At 57.6% G+C, this 19,609-nt stretch overlaps 5 protein-coding genes across 5 annotated transcripts; 2 read left to right on the forward strand and 3 right to left on the reverse strand.

Annotated features, from left to right (window-relative positions):
* The first annotated feature begins 820 nt into the window (after positions 1–820).
* QBC33DRAFT_606703 (adenine nucleotide alpha hydrolases-like protein) lies at positions 821–3,723 on the forward strand. Its single transcript, XM_060432312.1, has one exon. It carries the CDS (start codon positions 1,011–1,013, stop codon positions 3,594–3,596), a length of 2,586 nt encoding a protein of 861 aa, XP_060284531.1. The 5' UTR covers positions 821–1,010; the 3' UTR covers positions 3,597–3,723.
* QBC33DRAFT_606711 (Alpha/Beta hydrolase protein) lies at positions 3,724–5,973 on the reverse strand (the record flags this gene model as incomplete). The annotated part of the gene is made up of 5 exons (XM_060432313.1): positions 3,724–4,644; positions 4,722–5,151; positions 5,211–5,416; positions 5,504–5,645; positions 5,704–5,973. The coding sequence occupies 5 exons, from the start codon at positions 5,971–5,973 to the stop codon at positions 3,851–3,853; spliced, it is 1,842 nt and encodes a 613-aa protein (XP_060284532.1). The 3' UTR covers positions 3,724–3,850.
* Positions 5,974–7,256: 1,283 nt separating this feature from the next.
* Positions 7,257–9,858, reverse strand: QBC33DRAFT_568678 (DAGAT-domain-containing protein). Its single transcript, XM_060430516.1, has 2 exons — positions 9,223–9,858; positions 7,257–9,160 (listed from the first exon to the last, which is right to left on the reverse strand). Exons 1-2 carry the CDS (start codon positions 9,493–9,495, stop codon positions 7,640–7,642), a joined length of 1,794 nt encoding a protein of 597 aa, XP_060284533.1. The 5' UTR covers positions 9,496–9,858; the 3' UTR covers positions 7,257–7,639.
* Positions 9,859–10,085: 227 nt separating this feature from the next.
* QBC33DRAFT_489404 (uncharacterized protein) lies at positions 10,086–12,685 on the reverse strand. The gene is made up of 2 exons (XM_060425446.1): positions 10,903–12,685; positions 10,086–10,857 (listed from the first exon to the last, which is right to left on the reverse strand). The coding sequence occupies exons 1-2, from the start codon at positions 12,570–12,572 to the stop codon at positions 10,566–10,568; spliced, it is 1,962 nt and encodes a 653-aa protein (XP_060284534.1). The 5' UTR covers positions 12,573–12,685; the 3' UTR covers positions 10,086–10,565.
* A 4,390-nt stretch (positions 12,686–17,075) lies between these two features.
* On the forward strand, positions 17,076–18,807 carry QBC33DRAFT_371417 (uncharacterized protein). Its single transcript, XM_060423989.1, has 3 exons — positions 17,076–17,270; positions 17,331–18,597; positions 18,655–18,807. The coding sequence occupies exons 2-3, from the start codon at positions 17,395–17,397 to the stop codon at positions 18,703–18,705; spliced, it is 1,254 nt and encodes a 417-aa protein (XP_060284535.1). The 5' UTR covers positions 17,076–17,270; positions 17,331–17,394; the 3' UTR covers positions 18,706–18,807.
* Positions 18,808–19,609: the final 802 nt, after the last annotated feature.

Consider the following 19,609-nt stretch of genomic DNA (forward strand, 5'->3'; position numbering starts at 1 on the left):
AAACATTATTTGCATATGGTCTATCCGTGACGCTAGCATAGGCATGACACGATCATAGGCTCACCTTCTCTTCCCGCTGCCAAGATCTACTGGTGGCAAATCCTGCCATGGAGCTCCATGTTTGATTCTTTGCCAGGGATCGATCCAGCATCAGTCCAGGGACTCCCCAGAGTGACCGACCATCAGGGTCCTCATCGGGGTCTCCAGGCCACGGGGCCACGGGGCCACCGGTAGATGGACGATGGGGCAGCAAATGCCGAGCTAGTCTGATGGGAGTCAAGTGTGGTGATAGGCTAGCGGGCTAGCAATCTGATGGTGATGATGATGATGATGATGATGATGATCTTGGGGTCTTCTACACTATTGGGTTGCGCTAGGTGTAATGAAGAAACTCGCGGACCCTGGAAGGACTCGAAGACGGAAACCCTTGTGACGATCAGTGACATGTCGTTAAAACTTGGGTGTTTTGGTGTGTAGCCGCCGTGGCGCTGGGTGCCCAGACTTTTGGGGGTTCAAGTCTGGAGGCCTAGACCAACTTCCGGGGGCCCGGGTCCTCGTAGATCTTAATCAAGCGCCGATCGTTTTTGTCGGCCTCCATTCCCAACTCGACTCAACCTGCATCTGCGACCAAGATTGGACGTCAAACCAATTTGCAATTGTAACTAGCACGAGTAGCCTCCACTGGGGAGTGGTTAGGAATGGATGCCCCGGAGGATCGATGCGCGCAGACCGTCCCATGCCAGTGGACACACTAGAGCGGACTGGACCCTGGCAGTAAGCCAGTCGGGCCGGCACCGGGCCGGAAACTAACAACCTCAGACTTGGCAGAGTCAATCCAATCGTACCGGCAGCACGGAGAGTACCTACCCAGCTGTGAAAGGTACATCTGGGGAACATGAAAGCATCAAGTCGAGAGTATATGGGATACCTCGATATTCAAACGCCAGGCCAAGTTCGGAACTCTAGCCAAGATCTTCACTGCACCCCCAATTCCCGATCCCCGGCCGAGAATGGCGCCGCCCAACCCGCCCCCGGGCGGGCCGCCGCCTAAGGGCCTGAACGTCATCGCGCTGGTCTCGGGGGGCAAGGACAGCTTCTTCTCGCTCCTGCACTGCCGCGCCAACGGCCACCGCGTCGTGGCCCTGGCCAATCTCTACCCGCAAACAACGCCATCCGGCAACTCCCCGGACGCCCTCAGCACGGCCGTGCTCCCGGGAAGCCAGCCCTCCGGGCCGAGCACGCCGCATGCCCTGTCGCAGGGATGGGAGGAGGAACAGCAGGAGGAGGAGGCCGACCTCAACAGCTTCATGTATCAGACCGTCGGGCACCAGGTCATACCCCTCTACGCCGACGCCACCAGCATCCCCCTGTACCGCCACCCCATCACGGGGTCCGCAGCCCAGAGCGGGAAGGACTACTCGCACGCCGGTGTGCACCCGTCTGCCAACCCCAGAGGCGGCGGCTGGGAGGCCGCCTCACACGAAGACCGCCCAGGAGACGAGACCGAGGCCATGCTCCCCCTCCTCCGCGCCGTCATGGCCGCCCACCCCGAAGCCAACGCCCTCGCCGCCGGCGCAATCCTGAGCACATACCAGCGCACGCGCGTCGAGTCCGTCGCCTCCCGCCTAGGCCTGGTTCCGCTCGCGTACCTGTGGAAGTACCCCTCCCTGCCTCTGCCCCCTTCCTCCGCCTCCGACGACGGAGCAGCCGAAGACGAAGAGGACGGCTCCCAGCTCCTGGCCGACATGGCAGGCGCGGGCCTGGAGGCCCGCGTCGTCAAGGTCGCCAGCGGCGGGCTGGACGAGTCGTTCCTGTGGGAGGACGTGGCCGGGCCCGAGGGGAGAGCGCGCGTGCGCCGGGCGATGAGGCGGTTCGGGTCCGAGGGGGCCGTGCTGGGGGAGGGGGGCGAGTTCGAGACGCTCGTTGTGGATGGGCCGGGGGACCTGTTCAGGAGGAGGATTGTTATTCCTGAGGCAGGTAGGCGCGTTGTCAGGGAGGGGGGAGGGAGTGCTTGGCTTAGCATACGGGGGGCGCGGGTCGAGGAGAAGGTGCCTGGGGGGCCGGGGGGGAGTGGCTCGGCCGGTGGTCGGGTTAGGATACCGGGGTTGCTCGATGCGAGGTTTGTCGCTTTGCTGGAGGGGCTGACCGCCGGGGGAGGTTACGGCGGCGGTGACGACGTCTCTGGCTCAGGTGTTCAGGGGGGAGATGATCTTCCCTTGGGGCTGCTTCAGCACACGTCGCAGTTGAAAATGCGGCAGTGGTGCGTAGTCGGGGACTTGGATTGCCGGTCCTCCATCGAAGCCGAAACCTCCTCTTTAGTCGAGGCTGTCAGGACACAACTGGGCAAGTCCTCGCTCCCTCCCACATCCATTATCAACACGGTTATAATCCTGAGGCACGTGTCCGACTTCCCAACAGTCAACAAGATCTACGGCTCCCTATTCTTTGAGCCAAACCCCCCTTCGAGGGTGACCATATCGAGCGGGGATCTCCTCCCCGCGACCTGCAACATCGCCCTCTACCTGTCAGTCCACCACGACCTCGCCCCCGGCGACAGGCAGGGCCTCCACGTCCAGTCGAGGTCGTACTGGGCGCCCGCGAACATCGGCCCGTACAGCCAGGCCATCGTGTCCCCGCTCACGCCGGCCTACCGCGGCGGTGAGGAGTCAGACGCCCCGCCCCCCAGGCTGGTGCACGTCGCCGGCCAGATCCCGCTCGTCCCGGCGACCATGGACCTGCCGCGGGGGGCCCTGGACCTGCAGCTCGCGCTGTCCCTGCAGCATCTGTGGCGGGTCGGCGCCGAGATGGGCGTGCAGTGGTGGGCCAGTGCGGTGGCATACCTCCCCCGCGCTGCCGCCTCCCCAGGAGCCGTATCGACGAGGGAACGGGCAGCGCTGGCCGCGCAGGCCTGGACGGCGGCCCATCGCTGGTCCGGCGCCGATGCCGACGCCGAAGATGAATGGGGCGGTCCCGACCTTTGGGATAGGAAGTACAACCCTCTCTACATGTCTTTCGCCGGGGCCGAGAAACCGGAGCCGCACAGGCTACCGGACTGGTCCGTCCTGGAGGCAGAGGACCCGGAGGCGCGGCCGGTGCCGTTCTTCTTCGCCGCAGAGGTCCACGAGCTCCCCCGGCAGGCGGAGGTGGAGTGGCACGCCCACCTCGGCCTCGCCCGCCTGGCCGCCGAGAGCGTGCACCTGGTGTCCGCCTCCGCCTCCGGTCCAGACCCGCCCGCGAGGCTGCAAGCACAGCACGCCGTGGTAAAACTCCGCGGCGGCGCTAAATTCTTCGTACATAGCGTCATCGCCCTGAGACACCCGCCGGTCCCGGCAGAAGAGAAGACGACCGTGCCCGCGCTGCTGGGCGAGCTGGGCGGCCTGCTACCTCGCTGGCCTGCCTCTCCGACGGGTGCAGACGCTAGTGTGTCTCCTCCCCCGGCCCCAACTTTGTTGTACACGGATGTCGGCGCCGTCGCGCTGTCCGCGGACGACTTGGGTAGTTGTCCTGTCGTCCCCTGTGCGTCGCTCTGGGACGGTCAGGGGGAGAGACTGCTGGCTGTGGCTGTCTATCAGACCAACTTCGAGAAGGCGTCATGAGATGCGTTTTACAAGGGGTCACGCGTCCGATGCGTGGCAGTGATGAATAACATGCTCTCTATTTCAATGATCTTTTAATGATGAAGAACTCGAGTGATGATCCCGTCACATATTGGGTTGGCAATCCCATCCCCCCCAGCAATCTCCGTCGCCAACTCAGGTGTCTATCCCATTATCGCCCAAATGCCATCGCCCAAATGCAAACCCCAGAGGCACAAGCCGTGCCGGGAAAGTGATCTAGCTGCACTGCATCCTCACCCCTTCCTCGCCTTCTGCCGCGTGGTGCTCGCCAACGACGCCCAAAAGTCGCACCGGTCCACCTGCTCCGCCGGCACGTCCTCCATCCTCGTATTCCCCGTGTCGATCACCAGCCTCCTCCACGACCTCCTCGGCCCCCTCCTCCACAACCCGTCGTCCGCCCACCCGCCATCACCATCACCCAACCAGCCGCCCCCGCACCCGCTCCACCACCCCTCCCACCTAGGCGCCCCCCCATCCCGGAACGGATTCGGATCCAGTGCCCTCACAAACGAGATGAAGTAATCCATGACAACCGGCACTATCGGCGCGTTGTAGGTCCCATACCCCGCCGCCGCCGGGCCCGCGGCGCCAACGCCTCCCGGGCCGGGGCCGAACACGGCCGCCGCCTCGAAGATGTGCGGGACGCCCAGGCCCGCGGCCGCGTTGTCCGCGTCGCGGACGTCGTACCGGTAGGCGAAGATGTCCGGGCCTATGACGTGGGTCGGCGACGAGGACGACGACGACGACGACGACGACAGCGACGAGGGGGCCGGGGGCGCGACGCCGCCGCCGCCGCCGCCGGCCGCGAGGGCGGCTAGCACGTTGATCGTCGGGCAGATGAAGGTCGCCTCGCCGTACGCAAGGCTGGCGGTCGGGAACCAGGGGCCGTGCTTGGGCAGGGCTGGTTGGAGGGCGTAGCGGTTGAGGATCATGGCTGTGTCGTTGGCTGCTAGCCGGGGGAAGTTGTCCTGGAAGAAGGTGCCGATCTCGTCGTGTGTTGTGGCGTCGATGGCGAATATGGAGCCCTCTTTTTTGGGGAGTTAGGTTCCTCGGTTCATGCTTCAAGTGCGGGAAAACAGTTGAGAGAGAAGAGGAACGACTTACCGTCAGTGTCGGTTCCGAACAGGACAGGCACCCTGATAAACCTACCCTCCTCGAACAGCAGATAAGGCAAGTCCTCGATCATGACACCATCGACGCACGGCGTCCAGTAGAACAGCGGCGTCGGCGGAGCCGTCCTCCCGGGAAACGCCGAGGCCACGTTGGCGGCCTGCAGGGCGGCCGTGTCCTTGCCGCGGAGGCAGGCCATCTGGGCGGTGCGGTCGGCGGCGCCGCACCCGGCCTGCCGGACGACGCGGTCGAACTGCCACTCCAGCTCCGACAGGTACGGCTGGGCCGGGAAGAAGAGCGACTCGCACACGCCGCCCACGAAGAGGCCGTCGTCGCGCCCGCCGTAGGCCGTGAGGTGCAGCGCCACCGACCCGGCGCCCGCCGAGGCTCCGTGGATGACGACGTGGCTCGGGTCGCCTCCGAACTGCGGCAGAGTTAGCCTGTGAGGCGCTGCCCGACGATCGAAGTGGATGTGATACACACCTTCGTGATATGATCCTGGACCCACAGCAGGAGTCGCCGCTGGTCCAGCATGCCGATGTTCAGGTCACCGTCCTGTCTGAGCCTCTCGCTAGCAAGGAACCCCCACAGGCCGACGCGGTAGTTGAAATTGACCATCACGATGTTATTTCCCGATCTCTGGACGACATCGGTGCCGTTCCAGTTCGCGTTGGTGAGCGAGACGTAGCCTACGCACAAGGCCGGTCATCTATCTTAGCCAGGGGAACCATCTGGGGGGGAAAGGGGGTGCATCAATGGGGGCTTCGAAATCATACCTCCTCCCTGGATGAACACCCAGACGGGCAATCTCGAATGATCCGTGGCGTTGGCGGGGGCCCAAACGTTGACGAAGAGGCAGTCCTCGTCGTGGCCCTCCTGCGGATACGGCATGCCGAGACCCAGGCATATCGACCGAAACTAAGGACCTTTTGGCTGAGCTCTGGACATGGGGCACGGTTCCCAGGAAATAACCTACCTGGAGGGCGGGCTGGACCTGGCCTGTCGAAGGGGGCTCGAGGGGGGCTCGCCATCGGAGGTCTCCGAGTGGGGCGGCGGCGTATCGCATGCCCAGGAACTGGTTGACGCCATTGGGCAGCTGCGAGCCCACGTATGTGGTGTAGTTGAGATCGACTCGAGGGCCGGTGAGGGGGTCAGGCGCTGGCGCCGGCTGCTGCTGCTGGCGTGGGCAGGCTGGGGTCAGCAGCGCGAAATAGAAAAAGGGGTAGTAAGCGACGGCCGCCTTCATGGCATCTAAGCTAGGGTGTGGTGCGGAGCCAAGGAGGAGTGTAAAACATGCAGGGAAGCCAAGGTCATAGGGTAAAACAGAGAGGGGCATGAAGCTTTAGTTTGATATGAAGGGGAAGGGAAGAATAGGGGAGGGTAAGAGAGGCCAGGTTAGTTAGGATATACAAGCATTTAGCCATTCTTCTCGGGGTTGTGATCTCAACGTGCAAGCAGAAACGGATCATTCAGCACAGGAGGACGGACGAGCGAAGGACGAGCGGAAATCCTGTACCTGGGAATGCCTCTGATGAGGCAGTACCACGAGCGTCACTGGGACGATGATCACGGCGGCAACCAAAGCGACTGCAACGAGGACGGGTGCATAGTGCTTCCGGGCCCGTGGCCACGGCGTCTCCTCCTTCCAAGCCGGGACACCGTTGTCGTTGTCCATGGCATGGGAGTCGTGGCTTCCGGACGGCTACTTATAGGCAGCTGGGGCCCCAGGGGATTTCTAGGCCATAGGCGTGTGAGGCGGTGGTGGCTTTCATAGAACGACTACCGCAGTCTTGATACGCGTCTGCCAGAAAGCCGTGTCTGCTTTTGTGCAGATCGTCTGACTTTGTCACTTGGAGTCGGCACAACTAGCAGAGTTACGTAGGGGTCGGGCGTAGCAACTGGCGGGTTCCTGAAGAAAATATGGGAGACCAGATTTATGCTTTGCTTCACACAGTCATGATCGAGCGTGATCTTTCAGAGAAGAGCGGTTGGAGAGGGGATGGAAGAAGACCCCATCGGGTCGACGGTGCTGGCACAGGTATCGGTGGAAAACGTCTTGTGGTAAAAGGGTTCGTCACGGTCCGGCAATGCCTCGGCTTGCTGTATCTCTGCAGAAGCCTGCAAGTGCGTGCAAACCTTATGCAGCTAGGACACGATGGGGAGTGACAGCGCACCGTCCAAAGACTGCATTCTGAGTAGTTTAATGCGGGTTATTACTGTTTATTGGAGGCAGGCTCGGTTATTCAACTGTGACAAGTGTTCGATGTTTGACATCCATCCTTCGACCTCTCTGGGAAACTGGGGCTGGTCGATCTCGGTGTAGGTAGGCTCCAGGTTGCTTGTAGATGTGGTGCAATGAAGCAGCAGCGGCCAACCGTTCCCAATGGTGATGACCCGTGCCGAGAATTACACGAGTTTTCTCAACCTTAAACAAGCAAACAACGTGGCTCGGCCCAACGCTTCGGCTGATGAAAGTGAGAGCTTCTTCTTCTTCTTCTTCTATGAGACCACCCAGGAAGAGAAAGCAGGTCCCTGTCACCTACCTGGGTAGCCATTGGCCTACCAATACAAACAAACACTTGCCGATATCGAGGTTAACACCTATCTTTCGCTTACTGATAATATCGTAGGTTACTTGAAGTATGGACCACCTCTCAAGCCTCTGATTGGCCCCCTAACAAGTCCCTGCCAGTTGCCTGTGACGACACGGGAAGCTTCCATGCGCCACCCCGTTTAACGTGAAAACCCCTTTCCCGTCCGGTTACCCTGAGTCCGGTCCACCATATCCCGCATCACACGAGAAAACCAGAATCCCGAGATTATACAAGTCGGGTCTTTACAAAAGAGAAAAAAGGGGCCGAACGCTGGCCAAGATATAGAAATTACCCACTCGACAACATTCCGCCCCCCCTTCACTTGAGTATCTGCAGCTCCTCCTTCCGACCCCTCGCAAATTCGTCCTTGTACGTCTCCCATATCTTCTGGAGCTCCTCCACGTAAAGGCCGTGGAGCCGGTCAACCTCGGCCGGGTCGACGAACCCCCCCGTGGCCTGTGCGACCCTGATGGGCGCACCCACGACGATATTCAGCGGTCGCCGGTAGGGCATCAGGCCGACGTCGTAGTTAAAGATGCCCCTGCCGTGCAGGAACGGCAGGGTGAACTTCCACACGCGCAGGATGAACATCTGCACCGTGTGCACCCAAGGGTGCGCCTTGGGGCTGACCTGGTCGTAGAGGTCGTTCTCGCCGAACGCCAGCACCGGCACCAGGTCTGCCCCCGTCCGCACCGCGAGCTTGATGAACCCCTTACGCTGCTTCAAGATCAGGCGGAGGCTCCCCGGCTGCGCCTCGAGCGACTCCCGCGCCCCGCCGATGACGATCGTCACCGCCCGGCCCATCCCCTCGTTGTTTGGGCCCCCACGCGTCAGTATGTTGCCAATCGACTCCTTGGACACGGACCGCAGCCCCATGGCGAGGACGTAGTCGCGGTAGAAGGGGATGCGGAAATTCGAGTCCAGCGTCAGCAGGCTGTTGGTTATCCCGGGGAACTTCTCCGCAAATCCAAGCGCCTCGGTGGCAAACGCCGCCCACGCCCCGTGCGAAATGATGCCGTGGGGGTGATAGCCAAAGATGTATTTCCTGGTTGCCGGAAGATCCTGGGTCTTATGGAGTCGCGCCGGGAAGTAGCCTGCGAATAATTTCCACACGGGTAGCGACCGGAAACGCTCCGACCTGTACCGCAACTTCCCGTCCGTCGCAACGTTCGAGGAGAGAAGATGAATCAAATAGGGAAGTACAAGAGGCCAGGTTAGGGGAATGGCGCAGAGGAAGAAGAACAATGAAACAAGCATGGTAATGCTAAGAGAATGCAGGAAGACTGCGAGCGTCTGTAATCTGCGTTTGAGGGGAACATTCCAGGGGGCGAACCTGATCCCAGCTCTCACTACATAGGTGTTGTCTTGGTTTCTCTCCTGATCGTCTGTGGATGTTGCAGCCTGGCGCTCTGTTGCATCGTTTGCGTGTCGTGGCTCGCCGTTGGGTATCTTGCGACCATCATCGCCACGAGGCGGCCTATTGCCGTTCCGACAGCTGCGTTGCCGTGGGTCGGTCGCATCGGCACCCGTAGTTTTGTGGCCCCAGCCGTTCTGTACCTGGCTGCCATACTCCGCAGCTTCAGCGTAGGTCTTCTTAACACCGTTGCTGACAGGTTCTTTGGCCTCTAGTTTGGCCTCCGGAGAGTCGGTGGTCGCGTCTGGGCCATGCATAGAATGCAGGTCCATCGTCACAGTCTCCCTTTGTGAGCTATCATCTATCGTTGCAACCTCCGCATATGTTGGTGCAGGGCTTGCACCGGATTCCATCATTTCTGGGCTATTTCCCTGTTTGGGCAGAGAGCTGATGTTCCGATTGCGCGGGGATATTAGGTTAGGGTCCTGCGTAGAGGAATTTGTCAGTCGGTGAATAGCCGCGCAGAGTGAGTTCTTGCAAGACTTACAAAAGCTGTACACTCGTGGTCCAGGTTCTGTCCGCTTAGGGATGGTCGTTTGGTTTCATAGGTAACCGGAGCAGCCGGACGGGGCTCCACAGGGGCTATGGCTGGGTTAGCATTTTGAAGACCGTTGCTGCCGCCTTGGTGGCCTTTGAGATGCTGCCTCTTGCGCCGAGCCTTCTTTCCAAAACCAACCCTCCTGGATGAAGCATCTACAGGTTGGTCCGGACGGTCCTCCTCCCTTCCAGGAGCCAGAGCTTGTTTCGCACACTCATCCATTATTGGGGCGCAAGGGAGAGAGCAGCTCAAGCTCACTTGGGCTGAAACTCCAGGGGAGAGAAGAGTGGTGTGAGGTAACTCACAGTATTTAAGCAATGTAGGTGCTGGACAAGCGGATCTCGGAGCTGCCCGAACGTTAGGTCTGGCCCCTTGAGGACCTTGAGCACTTCCAAGGAAAGCCTACATTAGCTCTGTCGAGCAAAGAGCTAATGTCCCACTTCGGCTGGAAATCACAAGCGATGAGAGTAGACGGAAGAGTTAAGGTCTGAAATGCCTGATAGCAACGTGGGCGTCGGTAGGTTAGCGTTCCGTATGGCGCATTGCGAAGGGTGAAAGTCGAGGAGGGCGGGAAAGGTCAGGAGAACGATGACGTTACAAAGTGGATCCCCAGCTTTGGACCGTGCCCACCCAGGCAGTTCAGGCTTGGCAAAACTACCTACCTCGGTACTGCCCGAAAATCTGTGCGGTTCAGCCCTGTAGCGCAAAACCCAGCGTCACTTATAAGCTGCGTGGTACAGATGGGACAGAGCTGCCAGCTGCCAAATCAGATTGGGTTTTGCCAGAGCTTGTTTTTTTTTGTTTTTCAGGGAAGCGGAGACACAAAATGGCCAAGAGGTTTTCATGTGCATCTATCTGCTGCCACGAGCAGCCTGACCGAGGAATCAATATATATATAGTATACACAAGGTCTTCTTGAAGACCGCCAAAGCTCCGCCAGGTACCAACCACGAGACACTGAACAAAAGGTCACGATCCTCTCTAGTGAAAGGTAGCTGCAGCAATGACAGAGTTGGAAAGCGGAACGTCTGGTCTGAGCAATGGAGTCCTCAATTGGCACACATATCCGCCTTCAGGATACCAAAACGGGAGGGGACGGAATGGAGAAAGAAAATCACTTTTGAAACAAGAAGCTGGATACCATCTTCAATAAAACCACGGAACGCCATCTCCCACCCCGAAACTTGGATATACTCTTTGGCGAAATTTATCAGACCAAAAGAAAAGAAAATATCGACAACAATGACACCTCCGCCATTTCCGAATTGTCAGACCTGTCACAGCTCAGCCAGTTACTGCTGGGCCTGCGGGTCATCCTGTCGTGCTGAATGCTGCTGTCGGAGCGCCACAATTTCGGCCGTCAAGGTAGTTTCGTTCTTCTCGAGAGTCGCCACCTTTTCCATGAGTTGTGTTTCTGTTCTCTTCATGGCGGATATCTCGTCTGTCAACTGCCTGACCTTGTCCTCCATGGTTTGGATATACATCCATAGGCCAGGCTCGCCCGATGCGAAGAGATTGTTCGCGTTATCAACACCCGCCGCCGCACTACTGTTCGGTGGTGCTTGTGCTGTCCCGCTTGTAGTCCTCCCATGGGCAACAGATTGCTGACTTGTCGGTGCCGCCGCCGACGTGCCAGCTGGGTTTGGTTGTGATGCGCCTTCGTGTTTGGTTGCGTCAGCAGGGGGGTATTGAGAGAGCCAGGCTAGCTGGGCCGCATCTGACATACCATGGGGTGGCTGAGGCAATCCTGACGCAAGAGGTAGGTCTTGCTGCCGAGGGCCAAACTGCTGCTGCGGATACTGCGCGTTCAGGCCAGGAGACCGGGCCCGCTTATCGTGGTTCGGTTGTATGCCTGCAGGGCTCAGAGGCTTCGGGCTCTCGGTCATGCCGCTCTGCGAATACATGGAGGAGCTCCCGGCGCTCATAGGCATTGAAGAAATGCTCGTGTTTGGCGTATGGCCGCTGGTGGCGCTGTTCGGCATGCTCGGCGATGTGTTCGAGCTCGATGTGCCCCGGTCGACGTTAGGTGGGAAGAGGCCACCGCTCGGGGCTGGCCGGCCTCCCGTCGGAGGGTACGTTCGGGCGTGCGGTGCGTATCCCTCAGTGGCTGGTTGGCTAGCAATGTGATCCGCCTTGATGCTAGGTAGGCTTTGACGTCTCCGCTCTTCCTCAGCCATGTCGCCGTCTGCGGCGGACTCATAGATGATCCCCGCCATGGCGGAAGCGTTGGCATCGACGCTTGAGCGTTCGAAGCTTTCGTCGCCTACAAAGCTGCCCATACTAGCCCTCCTGCCGGCACAACCACCGGCACCTTTGCTGTGCCTAGCCAATGCGTCCCCCCGTGCAAACTTTCGGTCGCATTTAGGGCAGATATGGGGTTTCTCGCCAGTGTGCAGCTTGCCGTGGCGCTTCAAGTCATGAAGACGTCGGAACCGCATTTGGCATTGCTCACATACATAGGGCTTCTCTTGGCTGTGTGTGAGGAGGTGACTTTTTAAGTTGTGGTGTCGCGTGAATTCTGTATTGCAGTACGGGCACTTGTGTTTCTTAGACGAAGGTGACCGAGGTGCCGCATCTGGGTGATGGGAAGGTCCCATGGGCAGACTCATTCCTCTGTGGGGAGGGGCGGGAGCCGGTATCGAAGCGTCGGCGGGTAGACCGGGGTATGAGAGCGATGTACTCAACCTGTCTTCCATCGGCGCTTCCGGCTGCGGGGCGTAGGCGCGGTCGTTCTGACCATCGACGTCCATCTCGGCTGGACTCTCCACGACTTGCGCGGCACCGCTGCCGCCACTAGCTGCACTGTGTGGACTCGCATCCCTCATCTCTGCGGGAGGAACAACCGGCGGCGGGATGGTGGGCGGTTGGAGCGCCCTTGCGGCGGTGTCGACGACCGAGTTACTGGTCGTGGGCGACGCGTCTTGTAGGCGGGTCATAGCTAATGCTCCAGATATCAGTTCAGTCGATATTTTCTGATTCGCGTTCTTGCCCATACTCGCCAAATGCAACCGCTGTCCGTCTTCGCTCCCGCGCCTCTCATCCTCCATCGCAACGGCCCCGGTCGGGGGCGGGGGTGATTGTCTCGCATAGCCAACTAGACGCGCAATCTTGGACGGCGACATATCGCCGGCCGACTCGGAGTCGGGCGACGTTGGCATTGTCTCACGACTCCTCTTCAGCGACTTTGCGCGGGCCGGATCAGACGCAAAGGCGTCGCTTGCGCCAGCAGCTGAGAGGGCTGAAGATGGCGGTGCGATAGATGTGAGGAGAGGGGCGTCCGGTCCTTTTCTCGACGCCATTAGGCGGATGCTGCAGCGCAGAGCAAACTGTAAGAAATCCGAGAAGGGGTCTATGCCTTCTTGAGCAGCTCTTCCGAACTCGAACCGGGCTCGCAAGCTCACCGCCGCCCAAGAGGCATCGCCGGGTGACGGAATCGCGAGGCTTTGATGTGTGGCTGGAGATCGTGGCGAGAGCTTTGAAACCACGATGGAGAGAAATGGAAGATGCGACGGGAAAAGCGGACGGCGTAAACCTTGTCTTTAATTGGCGGCTGTAATCTCGGTTTAGATCAGCCGTAATACGGAATAATGGGCGAATCTGAGCTACTTGCACAGCGGTGCGGAACAATTAAGAGAAGATGCGGATTGTCTTTGCGATTAGATGTGGGTGATGAGCCTCACAAGGTGAGGAAGGAAAAGGCCGGGCAGCTGCTTGATGGGGAGACTGAAAAATGGCTGGTGCGCTTCCCAGAACCCCGGCCGGAGCCTATGGAATCATGGATTAAGTAGAAGGGCACGGTGCGAGAGGGTCGCTGCACCGTGTGATGTCTGTTGGCCCTGCCTGTCTGTTCTAACTTCAGGTGGCGTGTTGTCTCTCCCCGGTGCCTGAGTGACGAACAAATGTATCCCAGTGATCTAGCACTAAGCCTAAAATGCTGCTCAAAACAACAAGCCGCCGTCTTTAGAAAGAGCGTAAAACTGTGCAAGGGATATGTACATGTGGCGTATTTGCTCCAAGCTGACAGTTCAGGACGTCAGCTTTTGTCAAAACGCTCACCTGCCAATCACGACTGGTTTTCTAGGCTGACTGTCTGAGTCGATCCTGTTGGTGGGGACATCTACACAGTGTATGTTGGATCGTTGAGTCTCTTCCCCTCCTTACAAGTAATATCGACAACAAACCATCAGTTTGTGCTCCTTTCCATCGATGTGTAGGATTGATAATTCTAGCTTTTGCGGCCGACGTTGAAGGTGATATCAGGCTCAATTGCAGTTTGAGAGTCTTTTGAAGCGATCACTAGTTGTTCACAGTGCGGGCAAACTAGTTGGAACTCATTCTTCGTATGAGTAAGAGTGGCTGTGTCTGCTCCACACGGCCAGCCACCAAAGACCTACGCAGTAGCTGCTATTCAATTGGCGATGGGACGAACCCGACGGATTCAGCAGCACACGTTGCCCAGGCACCCGCCTGTGTGCATTCGACCTCTGTTGGAAGGGAGTGGTATACGGTGCGGCAGTGCCTTTCATCTCATTGGGAGACGGAAATCCGGCGGGTATAACGGTGACTTCGATCTGCACGCACTGTATGCCCTTAGGTCAGATCTATGCATGAAGCTGCTCTTCTGGAACGCCTCAAAGTTGCGAATTCGATCTCCCGATGATCAGCCCGAGACAATGCCCTCGTCATTTCTGCGCGAGCCTCACGAGTCGCGACCCGGTTTTGGGGAGCATCGTCTTCCAGCATAAGATGATCATCCGAGTCGAGCTCGGCTAAGTTTCCCGGAACTCCTTTCCTGACTTGTCTTGACTCAACCAACGAACGGGACAAGACAACTGGTGTTTCGCCTCAATCAATCCCTCGTCCAATCCGCCACCAGAGCTCCACAACTACGGTGTATACTTACAGGAGTGTTCAAGCTCAATCGTATAATCCGTGGAGACCTATTGATTCCAGCCTTGGGAGGCAAGGGAGAGAAGCATTCATCTGATGATTTAACGCGCCAGTTCCCCCTGCAGAGCCCCGTTCGACGCCGCGCGGACACGGGGATGTGGCCAAGTTTGAGCCCAAGGGTCAGTAGCAGCCATTCGGCCTCAGCCCTAGGCACGGTCCTCCCGTATATGCCGCCCCCGGTGGTATGCTCAGGGACCAAAGAAGGGCCTGCGGCCTTGGCTCCTCTCAGTCAGGGCTGTCGCCTGCGAAATGGAGTTCGTAATCCGTATCAAAAGCATCGACAGCATGGACAGCCTCGCCAAGTAGGACGGTAAAACCAGGCTCAACCAAGGTTCAGGTATCAAGTCTTCCAAGCAAGCCGGGGGGAGGTGCGGAGCGCGGCATACCTCCCCTCCCGTCCACGACGTAGTAAACCTCCCAGGTCTGGCCAGGCCTTGTGGGAAAGCTCAGTCCCCCGCATCGGCAACGTTCACCGTTGACAATCGATTCACGCCTTCCGGTTCGCTGTCGCCTCTTGGTTCACCCAAAATAATATACCCAGTTATGCACCCGTTATTTGATCGCCCTCGTGGTCCATACGTAGCTTGTTTCTTAGGCCTTTGTACGGACCCTGGACGTGTTTTGGATGGGGGCTTATGCGAATAACCTCAGTGATAACTGAAGGCTCGCCTCTCCATCGAAAGGCAGTCATACCCTCCTCTCCTGAACTTGTCATATCGTTATTGCCTGACAATGATGATTGGGCGGACACTGGCGAGCTCATCCTGGATAAGTGTTCAACCAGTTGCGCTGGCATACGTCCACCGATGGTGTACTAACTGCAAAGTCCTCAGCGAACCCACCATGCCCTTCTCGATGGCAGAATATGTTTGCAAGGAGTGTGAGGGGGCTGGAGAGTATGATACTCGTCCAAATTGCCTGTCGCAATATTAAGGAAGGCCCGTCTCAGAGCCCATAAGCAAGAACAGTGAATCTTGGAGCTACCCCTCTTCCATCAGATAGCACAAGGGGTGATTGCCCCCCTCAAACCTTCAGCTTTGATCGCCAAACTGAGAGCCGGTCATGGACCTGAAAGTATTCAAGAGTAGAGCAAGAGTAGGTCTCATGTGGACCAGAGAACCAACATCCTAGACTCGTGCTGCCAGGGACAGGGCAGATGAGAACGGGAGGGACGTCCTGGGGAAGATGGTCAACAGTTTTCTCATATGCTGATCTGTGCTTCCCTGTGGGCCGGCGATGGCCCGGTATTGTAGCACCTGACGCTGCCCTAGCTACGTGATGACGTGGAAGAAGCACCATCACAGTGGGCCCCGATATGCTTTCTAGCCGCAGAGGCATGCCTTGAAGGTTGATTCCTCTGGAGATCTGATGGGAACGTAGAGATATGGGTACACCCCTGATTATGACTTTGCGCGGCTAGGTGCATGTTTGAATAGCACGTGGCGGGCTCGTAAAGCTGTACTCGTACTAGGCGAGATGCTAAGGGGTAATAAAGGAGAAGGCTGGCCCCGGGAATGCGGTCGGGTCGATCTAAGTTCCCAATGGCCTTCATGACCTTCAAGCGCACCGTGCCGTTCAGACTTACGTATGTACTCGCTTTGGGAGTCTCGGCACAACACAAACGGGGGTTGATGTTGACGAGATAGCAACGCGGATGGTTATCATGGCTATTATTTGAGTAGATATATCTACGGCAAGAACCCTTTCCTCTTATAGGCTATCGGCATCGAGAGACCAAGGGATGAATGCCAGCTCAGTCTCATGCACTTAGCCGTGGAGTCTAACCACCCCATTATGAGCAGCCGACGAGGCGAATAGTTGAAGGGTGCAACAAACAGGTTTTGGGCCAAGAGATATCCTCTCCTGACGTGGTGCTCGACTAGCAATCTTACCATATCGGGTAGCCTCTGAAGGTAGGGCTCGTTGGACCAGGTGAGCATTGGTCCAGAAACGGTTGGATTCCATCTTGCCTTTCCTCCCCCCGCTTGTCCAAGAAGGATGGGGAGAATCCAAGATCGTAGGGTGAAGAGTTTGAAGACTGGCAAGTTTGGCACATCAATCGCCAGCCAGAAGACTCCAGACGCTTGCTCATTGGTCATTCAGGCAAAATAGCCCAGTAGCAGCGATCGGGAAACAAGATCAACGAAACACGTGGAAGGGCTTCGCAGCAATCAATATGCGACGTCAGCGAGATCATGGTGCACGGATAAGTGTGTTGTGTCGGTGGTGGCACTGCCGCCCGGGTGGCAGTGGGTGGCAGCCTGAAATAGCGATGTACATTCGTACCCACTGTGTGACGAAGTTGACATGCAACTTGACCATGTCCAGGGTGATCTGCTGGACGCCATCTTTATTTGGACTAGTCAGGTACAGTACATGGCGGCGCGTTGGACGTAGCCAATGGGAATGGGCAGCAAGACAGGGGTTAAAAAGGGGATGATGATTGCTGTTTGTTGAAAATCGTGTAGATCCATGCGCCAGCACTTCAGACGCAGACTGGAATCGTATTTTGTACACCACCAACCGCGGGATTGTGTGCTCTTTGTGCTGCATAATGGGATCAGAATTGCCCTAGACCCGGTGTATATGTGACATTACGTGTATAGTCTCATCATAAAACGGGTTACCAGCTGATGTTTCTTGTTTCTTGTTTCTCGCAGTGGCCGGGCCTCGCCAGTTTGGTTGGCTAAGCCCCCCCTTCACTGACATGTAATTTCGCGACTCCACCCGACGCGGACCCCCATTACACACTCATTCCCACAGGCTCTCGGACCAGCTCATTTCATTCCCTCCCCTCAATTCCTCGGCGCCACACGCCACCACCTCACATTCGTTCAGCCCACGCCTCCCTGGAGAGTTCATTTCATCCTCACCTTAGCCACTCTCTGGACTCTCCCTTCCACTCGTTTTCAACTTGCTGTCGCCCCCTGTTGTCTCGTTCTTTCTTCCACCCAACTGAGAGCAAAGCTCTCTACCACGCTCATTTGGAACGGCGATTACCTGGGGTATTACTGCGCTTAAGAACCGCCAACCCTACACGCATCGAGGTGAGCGGGCCCCTTCGTGATTCCAACCTGAGCACCGGCTGATTCATTCTGTTGTGGCAGCTCTCTGTCAACTCCCTGTGATATCAAGCAACATCTACACTGGTACTCTATTATCGAAGCAACAATGAGAGGAATCGCCCAGGTCGCATTGGCGGCAAGCCTCATTGTGGGTGTTACTGCTCAACCACATCAGCACCAGCACCGTCATCTCCATGCGAAGAACCACGCGAGATCGCCCGTCGAGAAGCGTGAAGGCGATGTGACGGTCACCGCCGTTGTGCCCGGACCAACGGTTGTCGAGTACAAGTTGGGCGACCAGACGATTGACAGCAAGGAGGCAGAGGAAGGTCTCTCCGACGGCCTCTTCATTGTCGTGGGCGAGACCACTCCCACCTTTGTCCCCCCGCCGCCACCACCCCCACCTACGACCTCATCTGCCAGCGTTCCGACCGACGCGGGTGCCCAATTCTTCGAGAAGAAAAAGTCCTCGAGCGCGCCCGCCCCGGTCGCCACTCCGTCGCCCGCGGCTCCTGCTGTCCCATCCGGCATCGATGCTAATTTCCCGAGCGGCAAGATTCCTTGCTCCCACTTCCCATCCGATTACGGCGCACTCGCCATTGACTGGGTCGGCACCCAGGGTTGGACCAGTCTTCAGGTGCCTGATTCGTATGTTCCTGGTGTCTCCATCAAGAACATCGTTGCTCCCATTTCCGGAGGCTGCTCCAAGGGAATGTTCTGCTCGTATGCATGCCCTCCGGGCTACCAGAAGACCCAGTGGCCCGAGACCCAGGGTGCCACCGGGCAGTCGGTCGGAGGTCTTTGGTGCAACAGCAACGGCTTCTTGGAGTTGACTCGGCCTTCGCACCCCCGGATCTGCGAGCAAGGTGTTGGTAACGTCTTCGTCCAGAACAAGATGTCCGGGTCGGCCGCTGTTTGCCGCACAGACTACCCGGCGAGCGAGAACATGGTTATCCCTCTTGACACCAAGCCTGGTGGCCATTATGAGTTGACCAATCCCTCATCCAACGACTACTATATGTGGCAAGGAAAGCCGACGACCGCCCAGTATTATGTGAACAGGCTGAACCTCGCCGTCCAGGACGCCTGCACTTGGACCAGCTCGGTTCTCCCAGATGCTGCAGGAAACTGGGCCCCCACCAACATCGGGCTCGGCCGGGACGCTTTCGGAGTGACTTGGATCTCCATCTTCCCCAACCTCCCAACCAGCCATGCCACTTTGAATTTCAACATCGAGATCACCGGCGATGTGAACTCGCAATGCGCGTTGAAGAATGGGGTGTACACTGGTGGTGGGAATGGCTGCACTGTAAGTCATTTATTGGTCACCTACGGAAGGAACATTGTGTGGCTAACCATTTCACAGACCGCCATCTCCAGTCCAAACGGAACGGCCACAATCGTTTTCACCAACTAAAGACTGGCAAGATACATGGGCGCCACGTCCCCTATCTCGTGTGCTGGGTTGGATAGAGCGTTCTACTTCACAGCTTCTTGATCTTGCTCGTACCGGCTACTGCCAACATATATGTGCGACGGAGGGCACGAAGTCAAATTTAACGTGGCATTTTAATGTTGAACTGTGTATAGTTTGTTGTTTTGTTTGTTTTGCTCGGATAAATGCCTGCCCCCCTATTTGGGACCGTCTTAGTATTGCATTGCTTGACCAGGACACAGAGACGGCCAGCAAGAGGGGTTGATTGCGGTTTCAACCGGGAACCGCAAGGTCGGGCGACTATTTCACCTTCGGACATCGAACATATTCGCTCGCCCAAGTCTTTGGTAGACGCCGGACGTACCTGATCGGAAAGAAATATTACAGTCTCCCAGTTGATATACTGCAAGTCCCCTTCAAGCTGCCTGCAAGACCGATGTAGTTTCTGTATAGTCCCTAAGGCGCTGGTTGATTGGCTCCCCTTTCCCGACACGTTTGTATCTTTATGTGCTGGCTTGGACGGCGATCCGGTTCCGTCGATACTGTAAGAGATTGTTGTGGGTTGGGCGAAGAGTTGGAAATCGCTGAGGCCATTCCGAAGGCATATATTTATTTGATTTGGCACCGTGGTGACTCGGCATTGTTGATCTACCTATCTATGTAATTATGTACGATATTCCCTGATTTCATTCTTTACAATTGCGAACACTCGCTTTCCTCCTAACTTGAACCGATTTGCCACAACCTGAAAGGCAGCCCCGCGAGTCACTTGTATATTAGAGGTATGTAAGTGGAGATGCGTGCCTGTGTTCAACACTGTCTTTCCACGGTTCCAACGATTTATTTGGCTTCACAACCTAGGTATGATCTGTCAAGTTGAAGGGTG

Source organism: Phialemonium atrogriseum, assembly GCF_030411735.1.
Source record: "Phialemonium atrogriseum strain 8032-3 unplaced genomic scaffold QBC33scaffold_9, whole genome shotgun sequence".
In the NCBI taxonomy this organism is placed as follows: domain Eukaryota; kingdom Fungi; phylum Ascomycota; class Sordariomycetes; order Cephalothecales; family Cephalothecaceae; genus Phialemonium; species Phialemonium atrogriseum.

Coding starts and splice junctions, on each gene's coding strand:
- QBC33DRAFT_606703 (XM_060432312.1), top strand. CDS start 1,011: ATGGCGCCGCCCAACCCGCCCCCGGGCGGGCCGCCGCCTAAGGGCCTG.
- QBC33DRAFT_568678 (XM_060430516.1), bottom strand. CDS start 9,495: ATGGATGAGTGTGCGAAACAAGCTCTGGCTCCTGGAAGGGAGGAGGAC. Junction 9,161..9,222: donor ACCACGAGTGTACAGCTTTT/GTAAGTCTTGCA, acceptor TCCTCTACGCAG/GACCCTAACCTAATATCCCC.
- QBC33DRAFT_489404 (XM_060425446.1), bottom strand. CDS start 12,572: ATGGCGTCGAGAAAAGGACCGGACGCCCCTCTCCTCACATCTATCGCA. Junction 10,858..10,902: donor CAACCAAACCCAGCTGGCAC/GTCGGCGGCGGC, acceptor TGCCCATGGGAG/GACTACAAGCGGGACAGCAC.
- QBC33DRAFT_371417 (XM_060423989.1), top strand. CDS start 17,395: ATGAGAGGAATCGCCCAGGTCGCATTGGCGGCAAGCCTCATTGTGGGT. Junction 18,598..18,654: donor GTGGTGGGAATGGCTGCACT/GTAAGTCATTTA, acceptor ACCATTTCACAG/ACCGCCATCTCCAGTCCAAA.